Source organism: Heterocephalus glaber, unplaced genomic scaffold (assembly GCF_053883595.1).
Source record: "Heterocephalus glaber isolate CG9 unplaced genomic scaffold, H.glaber_assembly_v1.0 deba00001504, whole genome shotgun sequence".
In the NCBI taxonomy this organism is placed as follows: domain Eukaryota; kingdom Metazoa; phylum Chordata; class Mammalia; order Rodentia; family Bathyergidae; genus Heterocephalus; species Heterocephalus glaber.
The window spans coordinates 13,191,556-13,210,330 of record NW_028258324.1 but is presented as its reverse complement, the minus strand read 5'-3'; the positions used below and the strand labels follow the sequence as shown (position 1 = coordinate 13,210,330).

General features: G+C 43.9%; 1 protein-coding gene across 6 annotated transcripts in view; it reads right to left on the bottom strand.

Moving 5' to 3' along the window:
- Positions 1–18,539, bottom strand: part of Il20rb (interleukin 20 receptor subunit beta) — a 29,579-nt gene extending 11,040 nt beyond the window's left edge. For 5 of the 6 annotated variants that reach the window (XR_015440819.1, XM_087186202.1, XM_087186203.1 and 2 more), the window contains exons 1-5: positions 18,351–18,536; positions 9,364–9,490; positions 7,154–7,344; positions 2,701–2,825; positions 471–621 (exon numbers count right to left, since the gene is read on the bottom strand). Coding sequence is in view for 5 of the 6 variants with exons in the window: in XM_087186202.1 (XP_087042328.1) it covers positions 471–621; positions 2,701–2,825; positions 7,154–7,344; positions 9,364–9,490; positions 18,351–18,390 (634 nt within the window). In the remaining variant the exon portion in view is untranslated. Of the gene's footprint in view, positions 1–470; positions 622–2,700; positions 2,826–7,153; positions 7,345–9,363; positions 9,491–17,136; positions 17,231–18,350 lie in introns of all 6 variants that reach the window. The other variant, XM_087186200.1, reaches the window with a different exon arrangement.
- Between the last annotated feature and the right edge of the window lie 236 nt (positions 18,540–18,775).

Below are 18,775 nucleotides of genomic sequence, written 5' to 3'. Positions count from 1 at the left end.
GCGCTTGCGCAGCAGGTGGCAAAACCACTGAGCAAAATCCCCCAACCCCCCATGTAGATTTTTTAAGTATAAAAAATTCAAGGGAAAAATAATAAGCAAGAATATTCTTAGACTCTCTATAGGTCCCTTCCAGATCAAAGAAACATATCATAATGCAGCATCTCTTATAAGACCTGACTCTGAAGCCCCCCAGCTGCCTCTCCTTCAGCCCTCTCTGGACCCAGGAAGAAACATCTGACCCCAGTGGAGGAGGCTTGGGGGAACGTTTTCCAGACAGCTGCTCTGGGAACCCCACCCAGCCTCAGGGTGGACCTCTGCCTCCTGGGGGGCCAGAGTGCCCTTCACACTGTCACCACAGGAACCCATCCAGCCTGGGGGCAAATCAGGGAAATCAAAGCACCCAGCAGACACCCAACCACACACCGAGGAGTCCCTGTGCCTGGGCCAGGGGACAGGCAGGCGACCCTTACCTTGCACCTCCACACACTCTTCCTGGCTGAAGGCACTGTTCCTCCCAATGGCCTTCACCAGCGCCTGGGCCTTTACGCAGTATGGGGCCCCTGGCTCCATGGTTTCGAGGGGCACAGGAATGCCCCCCCTCCTCACCACTTTGTCATGTTCCTTCAGGAGACCAGAAAACATGGTTACTCCCTGAGGGCAGCAGGACTACAAAGGTGGATGAGGTCTGGGGAGGGACAACTACAGGTAGTTCCTTTCCCTCTCATGAATCCATTCATTCATTTACTCATTCATCTTTGTTAAGACAGCAGGCACTGTTCTAGGCACCAGGACATGCAGTGAACAAAATAGACAAAGTCCCTCTTGTGGAGCTTACATGCCACAGGAGACAAACAATACATAAATAACATACAAATACATGTGAGATGGGCTGTGAAGGACAGGGCAGAGAGGAGAGACGAGGAGGCACAGTGTTTAACAGAGAGGGCTCGCCAACAGGACATTTGGGCAGAGTCTTGCAGGTCGGAAATCTGACTGAGCCAGGGCTTGGCATGGCCAAGGCTGCTAAGGGGTCAATGCACAAGAGCAGAGGAGCCTGCAGGCCATCCCTCCTCCCTCATCCATCTGTCCACCTGTCTGTCCAACCATCTGTCCACCCTCCCACCTCCACTTATCTACCCAAGGCCTGTGCTCTGTGACTGAGCCTGCAGAGGCTTGTCTGGGCCAAGCCCAGATGACTCAGGGTGCACACTCCTCTCTCACCACCAACCCTGCCAGTTGCAAGAGTGGGGAGTGGGCTCCATCCCAAAGAATCTGAGGGAGCTACATCCTCTCTCCCACTAGGCCCTGGCCTGTCTCCCACACCACTCCATCTGCCTGGTTGGCAATGCCATGTCTTACCCGTGGGTAAATGTGGGACTCTTGTGTTATTGCCTGCCCCACCTTCCAGGGGATGCTACCCAACCTACAGCCCCTGTTAAGTGGGGGAGGGGGAGGCATGTGTACTGCCCTCAGACACTCCTATGATGAGGGATACATCCACCCTGAGAAGGATCCAATCAAGGCAGCTAGCTACATGCAACCCCTAAGGCTTAGGCTGGTAAGATGAGCATGGACAATGGATTTCTTGCCTAAGAATTTGGTCTTGTGAAACTGAATACCTCAAGCTGCAAGTGGGGATAAAGGAGAGAGGACATGGTGAGGGGCATCAGGCTGAGACACTTAGTTATAGGAATATGTAGGAAGGAGTGACAAGAGGAGAGACCCTAGGAGTAAGCTTAGGAGAGGACCCCAGGAGCAGACCCAGCAGGAGACAAGGCCTTCTGTGTAGGTGAGGCTGTGCTGCTGCCTAGCTGAGAGCCTAGCTGCTCACAGAGCCCCTTATTGCATCACACTGATTCTTGCAAGAAATCAGGGCTTTCCATGTGCTGACTGGAGTGGGCCTTGAGGCCTTGTCACCATAGCAGCTTGGACAGGGCTCCACAGGTCTGAGTGTCCCCCAGTGCGTGATCAAGCTGTACCCCTTCTCTGCTGCTTGTCTGACTAACTATTGATGAGGGCTGGCATCCCACTCACCCCAGATTATAGTCACCTTCCCACGGGGAGGGGCAGCTCCTTTCTTGGCATTTTGGATGGCCCACCTGCTTGTAACTAGATTATTCATAAGACAGCTCCTGGCTCACTGCCCCCACTTCTACACCCCGCCAAGATACACACCCACAAGAGGCTTATACCAGCCTCATGTGCTTTTGAAATCATCCGGTTGATCTGGAATGCCCTGGCCTGGTGCCCCTAGGTGGCTGAGGAGACCAGCTAATGAGGGAAGGGAAGAAATGCATTTTAAAAATGTTATGGGCCCAACTAGATTAGAGTTAGGGGCCGGGGATTTAGTTCAGTGGGTCCGGTGCCTGCCTTGAAAGCACAAGATTCCGAGTTCGATCCCCGGTACCAAAAAAAAAAAAAAAAAAAGAATAGAGTTTAGGACAAAAAGGCAGCCCCCAAACTTCAGCCTGAAATGTCCTCCAGCAAAGGCCTGAGATGAACCAAAGTAGTTCTTTGCACAAGAGCCCAGAGGATGGGTAGCATACTCTCATCTCTCCTTTCACAAACTTCACCCAAGATCTTCATCCTCAGGCCACCCAGACACTGAGCACTGCAGGACCCACCTTTCCTCACTCACACACAAAAAGCTATGCCTCCTTCCCCAGAGCCTGATTCATAGGCCAAGGTCAGAAGCCTCACCTTGGTGACCAGCTCCTTCCTCCAGTAGACCACAAGGAACTCAAACTGGGGTCCCAGGTCTTCCAGCTCAATAACCAGGTGGAAGCCGTCCTTGGAGACCTTCATCCCAGGCAGGGTAAGGATGGCTGTTGGCAAGACAAAGGGAGAATCAAAGCCAGCCCCACAGGACTGATTTCCCTGAGACATGCTGACCATGTCGTCGGTGGAAAGATGCCAGCACCTCCAGGGAAGGTAGGGCGTGAGCTGTAGCTTTTCAGAACATGATTACTCTCATACTCAGGAGGTGCTTGTAAAATATTTTTGAATGATGAATGAATGAATGAATGAATGAATGAAAAACAAATGCCAACTCCTTTTTTCAACTCTTACCTATAATAAAGTCTTTTTGTTCCTTCTCTAGGAACACATACTCAAGAAAAGGGACTAAATACTCAAATAGATATTATCTTTTTTCCTTTTTAAATTATGTGCTCCTTGCTCCTCTCCCCACCACTCTTTTCAGCAAAAATTGCTCTTTATTTACCAAACACCTGTCTGAGTTTGGGTCTATGCTGAGCACAGTTGAGCCCAGTCTTTGCCCCTCGGAATGAACATACCCAGCAGGGGCACATGCCTAACTATAGCTCACGTAGATCCATGGCACATACTGGAACCTGATGACTTTTAGATAACAGCAAATCATAAGAACAGAATGGGTTGCCCATTCTATTCATGGCACAAAGATTCCTCATCTCACATCGTGACTGAGAGGTGTTGGCAAGTCAGAAGCTTTTTATAAATTCCAACAGTTGATTCTAGAAATTACACCCTGAGCATCAACACTGTCTTTCACATTGTTAGGTCTCAAACAGAGCCCAGCAGCTCCTGTGGATAGATACATTTCCTGCCGGCTGACAAAGAACAGAAGGGCCCATGCAGGCAGCCTCTACTCCTTGGCTACTGATGGTGGGTCACCCTTGCCTTGCAGAGCCAGGCACCACAGGACCCAAAGGGCCACCCCAGTTGTTGGTCTTGATTCAGGAAGTAGTATGGGGCATGTTCTAGGCTAAATCCCCCTGCACTGGACCCAGGGGGCACTCAGAAGAAAGGCAGTTCCAGGAGGGAGCTTTGACCTTTGAGCGAGGAAAGTATTCCCCTCACCTACCTTATGAGGACCAGTGTGCACCTGGGCCCAGATAGGGCATAGGAGGACTTGAGAAATCATGCCACCTGTGCAAATATACCCAGTCCAGACACAGCACCACTACTGTGGCCTCTGAAGCACCTCCAAGATGAAAAGAGATGTTTGACTTTTCCAATTTTAAGTCATGCATGATTAAAATTGAGTCTTCTACTCTCTCTGTCTCTCTCTGTCTCTCTCTGTCTCTCTCTGTCTCTCTCTCTCTCTCTCTCTCTCTCCTTCCCTGAATACTTGTATCATTTAATACACTCAGGAAACTTAAGAAGAAGGTAAGTATTATTCCTGTTGTACTGAGAGGTTAAGGGACTTGCCCAGAGCCACACAAATAATGGCCAGAATTTAAGCCCAGGTTTTTCTGTTTCCAACCTGCCCCATGCAGGGTGTTTTATCTGCTGTTCTAGAGGATCTCAACTCTGGTCATACAGGACAATAACCTGGGGAGAATGTAAATCAGATCCTCCGGGGATGGGTCCTCGGCAAGTGGTCCTAAAGCTCCTCTATGACTCCTCCACGCAATCAAGACTAAAAATCTCTGCTCTGGATAAGGTTTAGAGCAAAAGATCCTTTCCAGGACAGCCCTCAAGCCAAGATTTTCACAGTCCTGAGGAGGAGAAGTTGGAGAGGCCTTTTTCAAATGGGAAAGGACAGACCAAATAACCTTAAGATAACACAATGCCATCCCAGCCAGGTTGCTAACTTCACTGCTTAGGGCTCACCTAGGAGTGCATCCTCTGCCTCCTGTTGGAGAGGCAGGCTCCTGCTCCTCTGCTCCTCCTGCAGCAAGGCTCTTTCCTGTTTATACTGCCTTCCTAAGCACAAGCTCTACTGCACACCTCACCCACATGGCTTTGTAGACACTCCCTTACCTCCATTTGTCCCAAGCCTTCTTCTCAACAGCAGCCACCAGACCCCAGAGATGGTCTTAGCTGCAGCCCCCAGCTCCTAGGTGCCAAAGAAAGGTGCTGCAGGGTGCTGCCTGGGCACTGTGAGCCGAGACAGAGTTGCAGTGCCATCCAGTACCCCTTAGCCTCCCCTACTGTGATCCTGCCCCTTCAACCAAATCCTCCCAGTGTCTGGGAAGGAGGCCTAGCAGAAGAATACACATTCTGCACCAAAATTCCTATTGGCATCTCATTCCAACAGTGCGAGATATATATATATATATATATATATATATATATATATATATATATATATATTTTTTTTTTTTTTGTACCGGGGATCGAACTCAGGACCGTGCGCTTGCGAGGCAGGTGCAGTGCCACTGAACTAAATCCCTGGCCCCGACAGTCCTATTCTTGCCCCAGCCCTTTCCTCTCTGCTCTCAAACCCTGGCATCCTAGGAAAATAGTAATAATACCCACCAACAGCTGAGTGCTGTGGTAGAACAGAAATGCACTGAGCTTTTACACATTTCATCTCACGTGGTCCCCGTGACTACCTAGTGAAGAAAACTGTAGCCCCTCTTAGAGATGAGGAGGCAGCAACCCACCTGTCCAGTGGCTGAGCTAGAGTATGAACCACATCCCTCTGATCTCGCTGGGCCAACTTCCCTTTCAAAGCTATCTTCATCCTCCTTAGCCTTTTCCAGCTTGAGGGAGGTACCTTCTAAACCCTCGTGATTTCCACCAATATCTTATGTTCCTCTATAACCTTGGCTTGTCTCATTACTCCAAACGCTGGCCTAAATCTTCCTCTGCCCTCTCTTGCAACAAAGGATATTCTGCCACTTTAAGCAAAGAGGGCCACCAAAAGTCTCATTCCCTGCCCTTCCCACAGCTCCAAGCTGGTAGCATTCCCTCCCACACCTGTCTCAGAGGAGGAGCTGCCTTTCTCCTTCCCACCTCTGCTGAGTCCTCCACCCTGATAACCAGACTGCCATCCCATCCATTCCATGGAATCACTTTCTCAAGAGCACACCCAGAGGCCTCCTTCAGCCTACCAGGAGCTGTTTATTTTCCTCTCCATGGCCTTCTACCTCCTCAGCCACCCAGTGCTGTCCTTCCCTCCAACTACATTTTAAACCCCACGTTTTCCCAGGACTTTGTCCTGGGGTCTGTTTGTCGCATATATCTTATATCTGGATAATCTCACCCATCCCCAAGCCTTCAACTACTAACTCTGGGTTGTGATCTGGCTTTGACCTCTCTGAATCCCAGGACCTGATTTCCTGCTGCCGATCAGATACCCATGGCATGGTATCTTGCAGGAACTTCAGTCTCAAATTGCACAAAGACAGAGGTGTCTCCCATTCTCAAGACCGGTTGCTCCTCCCTGGCCTCCCTGCTTGGATAGTGCTCTCATCAACCCCAGTCAGAAGCTGAACAACATCGCTGTCTCTGCCCACTCCATTCCTCAATGACCGATTGCCATGCACTGTCTTCTTGAACTCAGCCATGTCTCTTGAATTCATTCTGTCCTCCCCATCTCCTCCTCCACTCTTATGATTAGGACGCATCTTGGCTCAGATTGAGTGTTATAACCCTTTCCTCACTCTTCCCCTGCCCTGCAGGCTTGCTCCACTTCAGGTCACTTTGCATAGAGCAGCCAGATTGTTCTATAAGACAAAACTGGCCTAGACCTTCTCCTCTTCTGTGGCTGCCCTCTACTGATTTGACCAAGCTCCATAGCAAAGCCCTTTAACACGTGGCCTGCTGCTTCCCTTCCCTCTACCCATGCAACCTTTGCCTCTGCTGTTTCCCAAGCACACACATCCTTCTATACACTACCCATTGTTTACACTTAGCCATATCTGGCCAACTATTTGGATTCTTCTCTTCTTAATAATTTTCTAGTTACTATTGCAATAAAAAGTTATTTCCCAGTAACCATACAAAGGAGCTGTTCTGGCAGCTCTTAAATGCACAGATCTTTTTAAACAATGACGCTACTCACAGGCAGTAAATGTGGGGTAATGAGACACGAGATAGGAGGGAGCATAAGGTTTATGGAGCCATGATCAGGATAGGAAGAAGCAGTTCTGGTGCTACTTCCCCATTTCCAGAGAAACATTTCTTCCAAGTTTCAGCCCCTCTACCACCAGCAGACTCTGACAGAGATGGTCAGAAATGACTTCCAAACCAAGGGCATGAGAGAGACAGCATGTGGGAAGCCATGGGCAGTTTCTGAGATGTACCAATAAAGGTGGTTTGTGTTTACAATACTCTGGCTTTGCAAGACTTCATGCTAAAATGAGTCCCAAAAGTCTATGTGAACACAGTTCCTGAAGGGAAGGCTGAAGCAGGCAAGGGAGGAAGAAGAGAAGGGTCTTACTTGAGTTTCGATTAAAGGGCTCCTCCAGGATGCTCCAGGCTGAAGTCTGTGAGCCCAAGATGGCCCTGACACGGAGGTTGTATGGGACTGTGGCAGTGATGTCATCAGAGACATCACACTCAGGACCTTCAGTGAGTGAGCACCATTTGCTGGGGATCCAGATGTGGCTTGTGTATAAGCTCTCATACTCCCTGGCCAAGGAGAGGACACAGTGTCACTTCAGCCTCTGTGACCCAGGCTCAAAGGTGGCTGTAATTGCCTTCTGTCTCCTACTTCTTATGGATCAGCAAAATAAGCATTTGGTCCCCACCCCAGTTCCTCCACTCTTCCCTCACCAACCATCCATTTCCCTTACTCCTTTTATAACCAGCCACAGGCAGCCTAAGCATAAACCCTGATCTATCTATTCCTCTCCATGTCCATAGTCACTACCTTAACCTCCACTGCCATCATGCCTTGCCTTTTTGTAGCCACCTACCTTCCACACTTCTGTTCTCCAAGCCATCCACTCAGCAGATCATGTTTCTGTTCTTAATAGCTCCTGAAGCACTTAGAATGGAATCCAAACTCTTCCCTGTGACCTGCAAGATTCTAGCCTTCTCTCTCCCTCCTATAAAACTGAAATTCTTAAGCCAGGCATGGTGGCACATGCCTATAATTCCAGCACTGGGGAGGATGAGACAGGAAGATTGCCACAAGTTCCAGGCTGGCTGGGCTACACAGTGAGTTCAAGGTCAGTCTGAACTACATAGTGAGACATTGTCTCAAAAAACAACAAACAAAGATATTCTTTTCTTCCATTTTATCTTTCTTTTTTTTTAATTCATTAAGTTTATTGGTACACAATTATTAGAATGAATAATCGATAATGTAAAATAGGAAGAAAAGGTCCAAAGGTGTAGGGGTAGTGGGAGGCACTGGAAAGGAAAGAAGGGAAAGGAAAAAATGATGAGAAATGGAAAAAATGGAAATAAAGTCTTTGTAAATAGGGAAGGGTGGAGGGCGTGAAGGGAGGGCTAGGAATGGGGAAAAAACAAGAACCAAGATGCATTATATAAAGGTACAATTCCCAATGAGAAATGTAATTGTGTTGTATACGTACAATGTACCAATAAAAGAATTTAATACAAAAAAAAAAGTTTATTGGTACATCTTAGTTATACAATATGATGACATTCATCACTGGAAATTTGTACCTTTATATGATATATCTCGGTTCTTATTTTTTTCCCCCTTCCCCTGCCCTGTCTTCAACCCCTCCACCCCTCCCTATTTACAAAGACTGACTTCCTGGTCATTCCTCCAAAATGTCAATCTCTCTCTGCCTCAGGATCCTGACTATCTGTTCATGCTGTCTCAAATGCTCTACCCATGCTGCTCACCCAGTGGTTCCTCCTGACCTGCAGATATGGTGTAAGTATCACCTCCTCAGAGTGGCCTTTCCAGCCACCTAATGTGAAGGAGCCACAGAGTCAACTCTATCGCATCAGCCTCATGGCTGCCTCCTAGCATTGATAACTACCTGAAATTGCCTAGAACAGGGCTTCCCAGGAGCACTTTCTATGATGATGGAAATGTTCTGTGTTGGTGGTGTTCAATATGGTAGCCACTACTCATGTGTGGCTCTGGAGCACCTAAATATGACCAGTGTGACTGGAAAATAGATGTTTTCATTTCATTTCATTTCAATTTAAATAGCTACCTGTTGCTAGTGGGTACTGATTGGAGAATACAGACCTAGTATATTTACTGTCTCCTCCTCTAGATGTTAAATTCCCTATATCCAGGAACACAGCCAATCATATCCCTGAACCTAGGTAAATGTCTATGCATAGAGAGTTCAGTTTAGGGTCAAGATTTGTTTGGCTTCTAAGTGTAAGCTCATAGTCAGGAAGACTGACATCGCCTCTATACACCAAGGATCTGGGTCTCCAACCACTTATGCATCTCAAGTCAGGATCAAATTCTTGGACAGTTGATTTTGTGTTAAAAAGAAGCTGCATTACAATGTACTTATACACATTTGTGTTCCCAGAAAGTTCACTGTCACATCCACAGGATGATTTCCCTTGTTTCTTAAACTCTCCCAATGCCCACGCACTGAGGGATCATTGGAGATCATCTGTCCCTCGGCTCACAAAGCCTCCTTGAGCTGAAGAGGAAGGGCTGTGCCTGCGGGAATCAACTGCTATCTAAACACAAAAACTCACCCCTGGTACTCGACAGAATAGTACACTGTTTCTTCAGCCAGGACCACCGGGCTCCACATCAAGAGATGCTTCATGTTGGTTGAGTGTACAGAGAGGTTCTGAGGGGCAGGCAGAGCTGCTACTTCACCTGGGGTAAAGGCAGAGAGAAGCCGATGGGTGGGCTGACAGTTGAGGAATGCCATAGCTTCAAGTTAGTGGCTAGTGAAAGGCCTCACAGCTTTATGAATTGGAACAATTCTAATTTCATCATATTTGTGCTTATGCTAAATTTTTGCTATTGCTGTAGTTGTGCCTTTGTGACAAAATGATATATTAATAGTAATAATGGCTAATCTTTACCAAGTACTTACTTTATTATATTTAGGCCATGTGCTAGATTGTTACATGATTATCTCATTTAATCTCATGACCATACTGGGAGTAAGAGCAATAAGCTTGTCCATTATACAAATGAGAAAACTGAGGCATATTATTTATATATGTGTGCATTTATTTATTTATTATTATTATTATTATTTTTGGGTACTGGGGATTGATGTCTGGATCTTGCACTTGTGAGGCAGGTGGCGGCACAACTGAGCTAAATCTCCAGTCCTACATTTATTTTTAATAAACATAAACATTGCACATATTTATGGGATACCGTGTGATGTTTTAATGCATGTAGACTATGTGTAATGTTCAAATCAAGGTAAGCATACCTATCTCCTCAAACATTAATCATTTCTTTGTGTTGAAAACATTCAAAATTCTTTCTTATAGTCTTTTTGAAATATGTAGTGTATTTACATTATCTATAGTTATTCTATTCTATAGTAGAACACTACAACTTATTTCTCCTATTTTACTGTAATTTAGTAACTGTTGATCAATCTGTCCCCATTCCTGACCCTTTTTCACTCTTTCTTGCTTCTGCTAATCACTATTCTATTCTAAATATCTATGAGATCAACTTACATTCATGTATGAGTGAGATCACATAGCACTTGTGACTTATTTCACTTAACATAATAAACCAGTTCTATCCATGTCACAAATGAAAAGGATTTCATCCTTGTTATGGCTAAATAGTATTCCGTGGTGTATATGTACCACATTTTCTGTATTCACTCATCAGTAGATGGACATGTAGATGGTTTCCATTCCTTGGCTATTATGCATTGTGCTGCAATAACATACTGATTTTTTTCCTTCACTGGATCATATAACAGTTCTATTTCTAATTTTTTGAGGAAGCCTCATGCTGTTTTCCATAACAGCAGTACTAATTTAATTTCCTAACAATAGTATGTAAGTGCAAGTGTTCCCTTTTCTCCACATCACCATCTTTTCTTCTCCTTGCAGTACTGGGGATTGAACCCAGGGCCTTTGCTAGATCCCCAGACATTTTTTTCCCAAAACAAGGTCTTACTATATAGTTCAGACTGGCCTTGAACTCACTATGTAGCCTTGGCTGGCCTTGAACCTTCAATGATCCTCTTGCCTCAGCCTCCCAAGTGCTGGGATTACAGGTGTGCACCACCATGCCTAATTATTTTCCTTTTTTTTGGTACCGGAGATTGAACTCGGGTCCTTGCGCTTGCAAGGCAGGCGGCAGAACCACTGAGCTAAATCCCTGGCCCTTATTTTCCATTTTTAAAATCATATTATTTGTTCTTTTGTTTTGCTACTGAGTTGTTTGAATTTTGTATGTATTCTGCATATTAACCCTGTGGTACATTATTTATGACTCTTATGTTAGACTGACCTAGGTCCAGGCCTTGATTCAGCCATGTACTATGGCACCTTAAGAAATCTGCAAAAACCTGACCCTTCCGCCACTTCATGACAAACCCATGTAGGCTCTTTCCAGCTTCTCATGTCTCTCTCCTGCTATGGCCACCCATGGGTATCAAAGCACATCCATCCCTTCACAACCCCCAACAAGGCCAAATGGGGTATTAACTTCCAGGTGGAAAGTGCAGGGTCAGGGCTGCTGTGGAAGGAATGCAGTAAGGAGGGTTACAAAGCCAGAGACTCCACCCCAGGAAGACTGCAAATGCTTGAGCGAGACTGGGACATAAGGATCTGCTCACACAGGTGTATGCAATCTGCCCAGAATGTGCACACAGTTGATCAAAAGTTTGCACAAAATGAGATCAGTCTGTGAAGCTGAACTTGCATTCATAAGGACTTTGAGAAACTTAAAGTCCAAAGCTCAACCTCACATGCAGCCCCAGGATGAAATCTAGACCCTCCTCTTCTCCCTTTCACATACTCCTCTTGAAAAGACCCACCGCTTGCCTCCCCCACTGTTACAGTCATAGCGAGAACATCAGCACGCTGTTCGTTATCAAACAACACTCCCACATGAGAGTGGAGGGGTGGTTCTAGGGACACTCCCCATCTGGTTCCCTTGCCTCTTTTTTTTTTTGGTACCAGGGATCGAACTCAGGTCCTTGCGCTGCGAGGCAGGCGCCGGAACCACTGAGCTAAATCCCCGGCCCCCCCCCCTTTTTTTTGGTACCAGGGATCGAACTCGGGACCTTCCGCTTGTGAGACAGGTGGCGGAACCACTGAGCTAAATCCCCAGCTCCCCTTGCCTCTTTTCTAACGTAAAACCTTGGTGATGCACCTTCATCTCACTCAGCACCAGCACTGAAAGTCTGCTCTGTGAAAAAACATCTGGAGTGCCAGAAAGGAGACTTCCTGACCTCTCTCTCCATCCCTAGCTTTGAAATCACCAAAGAGATGGAAAGGAAAAGAGCCAGGGACGGTGAGAATGGTACAGAAGAGTGAGGCCTCTTTAAGAGACAAAAGAACTGGAATAATTAAAACAATTTTTGGGGTGCTGGGGATTGAACCTAGGCCCTTGTGCACACTAAGCATGTGCTCTACCACCACACTGCACTCAAAGCCCAATTAAGAACAATTTTGAAAACGAATAAAATGAAGGAATCAATCTACCCAATTCCAAGACTTACAGTAAGTCAGACTGTCTGGTACCGACAAAAGGACAGACTCATAGATTAACAGAACAGATCCCAGAAATAGATTCACACAAATATGCTCAACTGTCTTTTTGACAAAAGGTACAAAAATAATTCAATGGAAGAAAGATAGCCTTCTTAATAAATAATACTGGAACAATTGGACACTTCTCATAAAAAAAAGTGAGCCTCCACCTATGTAAAAATTAACCCAATATGGACCATAGACTTAATGTAAAAGATAAAATTCTAAAGCTTTTAGAAAAAAAAAAATTTAAAGTTAGAGTTCTTAGATTTAACAAGTAAAAATCCTAAAAGAAAAAAATGTATAATTGAATCATCAAAATTAAAAACTTTTGCTCTGTAAAAGGCCCCATTAAGAGGATAAGACAAATTACACAGTGGGAGAAAATTTTTGCAAGCTATTATCTCAAAGATATTTAGTATCTAGAAAACATGAAAAATTCTCAAAACTCAACAGCAGAAAATCAAACAATTCCATTAGGAAATGGGCCAAAGACTTGAAAAGGCATCGAACATGAAAAGGGGATATACAGATAGCAAACAAGCACATGAAAAGATATTTAACATTAGAGAAATGCAAATTAGCATCACAATGAGGTAGCACTGTACAACTATTAGAAAGACAAAAAATTTAGATTAACAAAACCAAGCACTGGTCAGGAGGGAGAGAAACTGGATCCCTCACACATTGTTGGTAAAAATGGTAACACTCATTCTGGAAAATACTTGCCAGGATTTTGTAAAACTAAACAGCAATTACTGTCAGACCTAGCAAATGCATTCTTAAGCATTTATTCTAGAGAAATGAAAAGTTTTTATCATGTAAGACCTGCATATGAATGCTCATAGTGAAACTGAAATTAGCCCACATAGCTTTCAGAGATGAGTAGTTAAACAAAGAATGGTGCGTACAAACCATGGAAGGAGGACATGAGCAAGGAACGCAGGTGGCCAGTAGAAGCTGGAAAAGCCAAAGGAAGCAGATTCTCCTCTAGAGCCTTTAGAAGAAACGCAGTTCTGCCAACTTATCCCTTCCCTCAGCCTTCTAAGTGTACATAACCATAGTATGAAAACTAATATTAATACTGATGCAACATCATTAAATAAACCTCAGCCTTTATTCAATTCTCACCAGTTTTCCCCTTAATATGTCCCCTCTCCAGGAACCAGTCCAGAATTTCCCATGTAGTTATCATATCTAGTTACAGTAATCCCTTCCTTGCTCTCAGTCTCTTTGTCTTTTATGATTTGACATTTCTGAAGAGTAAGGGTCAGCTGAGCTTGGGTTTGTTTGATGTTTTCACATGATTTGATTGAGGTTATATATTTTTGTCATGTACATGCAAGAAGTACATTATGTCACTGTGTCTTATTACTAATGATGTTAATCTTTTTTTTTTTTGGTACCAGGGATTGAACTCCAGTCCTTGCGCTTGTGCAGCAGGCGACGAAACCACTGAGCTAAATCCCAGGCCCAGTGATGTTAATCTTGATGACCTGATTAAGGGGAAGTGTCTCCACTGTAAAGGTGGTAATTTTTAGTTTGGAGTTAATAAATACCCTGAGAGAGATACTGTGAGATTATGTAAATAGTCTGTTTCTCTTCACACTCACCCATTAATTTCAACATCATATTTGTAGATATTCCCTACAACAATTATTGCTGTTACATTCTAATAGTGATTTCTTATTTAATTGAAATTCTCTTGTAAGGAAGTGCCATTTCTTCTCAATATTTATTTATTTATTTTGGTTTTTTTGAGACAGGGTCTTACTCAATAATTCAGGCTGGTCTTGGACTCACTGTGTAGCCCAGGCTGGCCTTGAATTCACAGCAATCCTCCTGCCTCAACCACCGCACCCAGCCTCACTCATTTATTTATATCTGTATGGACTCATATACATTTATTTTATTCTATGGTTAAAATCCAACACTATTGTTATTTGTTTTGTTATTCAAATTTTTCCAGCTTTGGTATTTGGAAACACTTTCAGATTAATTCCTGTGTCTAGTTGGCTTGTTCCCTCCCCTACCCTTTTCCATGTTTTTTAAACACAGAATTTTAGGGCCAGAGATTTAGCTCAGTGGTTCTGCCGCATGCCTTGCAAGTGCAAGGTCCTGAGTTTGATCCCTGGTACCAAAAAAATAAAATTAAATTAAATTAAAATAGAATTTTAAAGTTTGAATAACTTTAGATCTATAGAAAACTTGCTGTGAAAGTAAGTACACAGAGTTCCTATATACCCTTCACTCAGTTTCCCCCCAATGCAAATATGTTACCATGATACATTTATGAAAACTAAGGAACTAAGTGGATACATTACTGTAACTAAACTCCAAACTTTATTTGGATTTTGCTAATGTTTCCATTAAGGCTTTTTGTTTTGTTTTGTTTTGTCTTTTGTTCTGTTTTCTCTGCTTCAGGATCTATTGCAGGATACTATGTGGCATTTAGGCCCCCACCTTTGGGAGGGTTATGAAGAAAATTGAACCCAGGGCTTTTATATTGAGCTACATTCCAAGCCCTTTTTAAATCTTGAGACAGGATCTTGCTAAGGCTGGCCTCAAATTTGCAATCATCCTGCTTCATCCTCCCAGCATGTACCATCACTCCTGGTTAACGTCCCCCATTACTATACCACTTTTTAAAAAGCACTCCATTACTTACAAGGTGCACCTGTCTCATCTTGTATGTTTCCTGCCAGGCACTTTGTCAGGCACTTCTCTAAGGTGGCCTACCCCCGGAGTTTTGAAAAATCCCAATACCTAGGCAGCACCTTGATTAATTCAGAATCTCTGTGAAGTCTTTGGCATTTCTGTTTTCAAAAATTCCCGAGGTGATTCCGATGTTCATTCAAGGCTTGGAACCACTAGGGCGGGGAATTTAGCTCAGTGGTTTCGCCGCCTGCTGCGCAAGCACAAGGACCCGGGTTCGATCCCCGGTACCAAAAAAAGCTAAAAAATAGTTACAAATGTGAGTCGGGTGTGGTGGCACACACCTGTAAGCCTGTAAGTTTTAGGCAGAGGCAGGAGGATAGGGAGCTCAAACCCAACCTAGGAAACTTAGAAACATAGTGAGAACCTATCTTAAACTTTGAAAAAATTAAAAATTGGGCCAGGGATTTAGCTCAGTGGTGCCGCCACCTGCCTAGCAAGCGTAAGGTCCTGAGTTCAATCCCCGGGACAAAAAAAAATTAAATTAAAAATTTATAAATAAAGGGCCGGGGATTTAGCTCAGTGGTTTCACCGCCTGCTGCACAAGCGCAAGGACCCGAGTTCGATCCCCGGTACCAAACCCCCCCCCCAAAAACAAAACATTAATAAATAAAGGGCTGGGGATGTATGTAGCTCAGTGTGAACCCCTTGGGTTCAATCTTCAGTACAAAAAAGAAAGAGGAAAGAGAGGTGGGGGGAAAGGAGGAGGAGGAGGAGAAAGGGAGAAAGAGAAAATAGTATTGTTAAAAACATCTAAATCCCCAGATGCCAAATACTTTAGTGCGTTTTCCAGAGGTTTTATGTTCTCTGAAAACAAGGGGACTGTTCATCTCTATAATTGGCACAGCCCCGAACCTGACATATAAAAGTGCTCAAAAATGCTAAATGGATTAAAAATTGAACAAGTGAACGAAGACTTGGCTCTCAGGGAAATTAACCTAGGCCTGACTTCTCAATCTTTCATTCATCTTAAATTAGTCCTTTTTGCTGCTCTAAGGTTTATGCTACAAATCTGTCTTCTAAAATCTTTTTTTTTTTTTTTTGTACCGGGGATCAAACTAGGGTCCTTAGCTTGCGAGGCAGGCGGTGGAACCACTGAGCTAAATCCCCAGCCCCTGTCTTCTAAAATCTTGGGTCAGTGCAAGGGAGATATCATGAAAGCTACTTTTCTACCACAGAGCTGTTGGGCTCAGGTTTCAGGCGGAAATATTTGCCTCTCTTCCTGGCAGGGACCCCCACTGGGTAGAAAGTAAACTCTGCATGTTTGGGTCCTCCTCCGCCACCTTTTCCTCCAACAACCTTTAACGCAAATGCAAGGGAAAGGGAAGCATCATCTTTATTTCCTCTGTCCCTCCTCCCTTTTTTGGCCTGTTTTAATGTCTCAGCTTCTGCACAGAAATACAAAGGGCACAGACCCTGGAGCAGACCAAACTGGAGTCAAATCCCAAGTGTCCCACTTACTAGATGTATACATATTTGCACAAATAACTGAGCCTTTCTGTGTCTGTTTCCTAGTATGTAAAATGGAGATTAATTACATTAATGGATTGATGTAAGAAGTCAAGAGAACATTTTTGTTAACCTTAAGGACAGTGTGTACTCAGAAATAGCAATTGTGATCATCCTTGTTACTGTTATTATTACTGACAGCAAGGATCAGATTCCTAAACCACACTATTATTTGTAAGGGACAAAGCAAGACAAATTATTTCTATGAAAGAAAGCAATAAATCTACCCATCCATCTCTCTAGTTACAGATGGTAGTTCATTTAGAATTTGCAGAATTCATCGCAGGAACCCACACAGTCTAGAGAATCCATAAAGGCAATCTCAGTTAAAACAAATTATTTTTGCCAATACCAGCATATTTTCATCACCAACAGATAAAAATAATTAATATTTGGGGTAACAGACGTTAAAGTCTTCAAATGATTTTATTTGTTAAATCATCTTATCTAACACCTCACAACCTTAAGGTGGCTATTATGACCATTTCACAGATGAGAACATTGATGGTACATGATCTAGTTACTCATGTGGTAAGTGATAGAGCCAACACTCACAGAGAAATCTTTCTGACTCTGACATCCTGTGGTTTCCACCATTTTTTTTCTGTGTAAATTTGTAAGTGTCCAAAGAGCACACTCACCTCCAGGTCTGTTGAAACAGGAATTTTTAAAATAAGATTTTAAAGACTGAATTTATTGAAGTAACTGTCAGGTAAAAAAAATACTGACCTTTCTACTTTTCATTCTACTTCCCATCTTCTCCCTTTGGTTCAGTGGAGGAATGTTTCCCTGACTTTTTTTTGATCCCAACAAGAAACAACCAACTAACCTAACCAAACAAGCAACTTACTCAGCCTGTGTTAGGGGTTTAAGGACACCAGGAAAGACGCAGGCTTTTGTCTCAGACCAGTGCTGAAAAATGAAATAACCTCCGAAAGCTAAAGCACATGGGGTCAAGGGTTAAAGAAGCAAGTGAGGTCTGGGAAGGATCTATGGAAGAAAGGATCTCGAATGAAAATGGGAGTGGGTTTGGGACAGGAAAAGGAACTAGAGATGGTTCTTCTGGTGGAAAATTATAATAGAGGCAAGGAGGAGGAAGTGACAGTATAATATACTAACCCTGAAGATAGCGGGCAGCCTTCAGTGTATGTTTTCAAGGAATGGTAAGGAATAGGGTCAAATAAATACAAGGTGGGGCCTGAATGGACTGGGTCATGGGAGGGAAAAAAGAATTTGGACACTATGTACAGAGCAATTAATTAATTGAGAGTGGTGAAGGTTTAGAGGATGGGAAGGAACAAGGTACATTTGATGTTTGAGCCACTTCTAAACATTTGCAGATTGCCATTGCACAGATTTGTTGCCTATTTTAGAATAATTATACTTTTGTGAAAAGAGAGAGAGAGAAAGAGAGAAACCTGATGCTCCCACTGACACTGCAAATGACTAGAATCTTGGAGTGTTAAAATTGGGAATATTTCTTAAATGCCATTTGATATAAAGAAACATCAACATGCAATTTTGGAACAATAAATCAGGAAGTACAAATAGTTAAAAGTGGAGCAAAGTATGTAATCTAAATGGCAAAGAAAATGCCCCAAACCCAATTTATTTTTTAAATGTTACAGAGTACCTTTTCTGGAATGACCAAGAGAAAAACACAATGTTCTACACATGCATTTCAATCCCAAGTCCCAGGAAAGTATTTTTCACTTTCTTAACCTATATTCGAGGTCCAAACTATCAGATGGATTCTAATTCCTACTTACCTGTCAGCAAACATGGAATCAGGGAGTAGAAAAGCCACATGATAAGACTTGTCCAGACGCCTTTTAGAACCACTGTGAGGGTCTGTTTGACAGACTTAGTTTGACCTGGAACATTGTTTCCTTTTACAGTCCAGCCATCATGCTTCAGATCGCAGATGTTGGAGCTGAGGTCCGAGTTGCAGTTTTGTTCTGAAAAGAGGAGTCGGCCCAAATAGCACAGAAGGGCCGGGCTGTGCAGCACCCTCCTTTCCACCCAAACCCAGATATTGCAGCAAGGGAGTGGCTTAGAAGAAGGCAACTCTGGGGAGCTTGAGAATCTACCCAGGGGAAATCTCTGTAGCACAGGATCTGTTAGGTTGGAGAGGGTGTCCTTAGAGGTCAATGAGCAGGCACAAGAATCTTCCCCTCATCACATAGCTGTACTT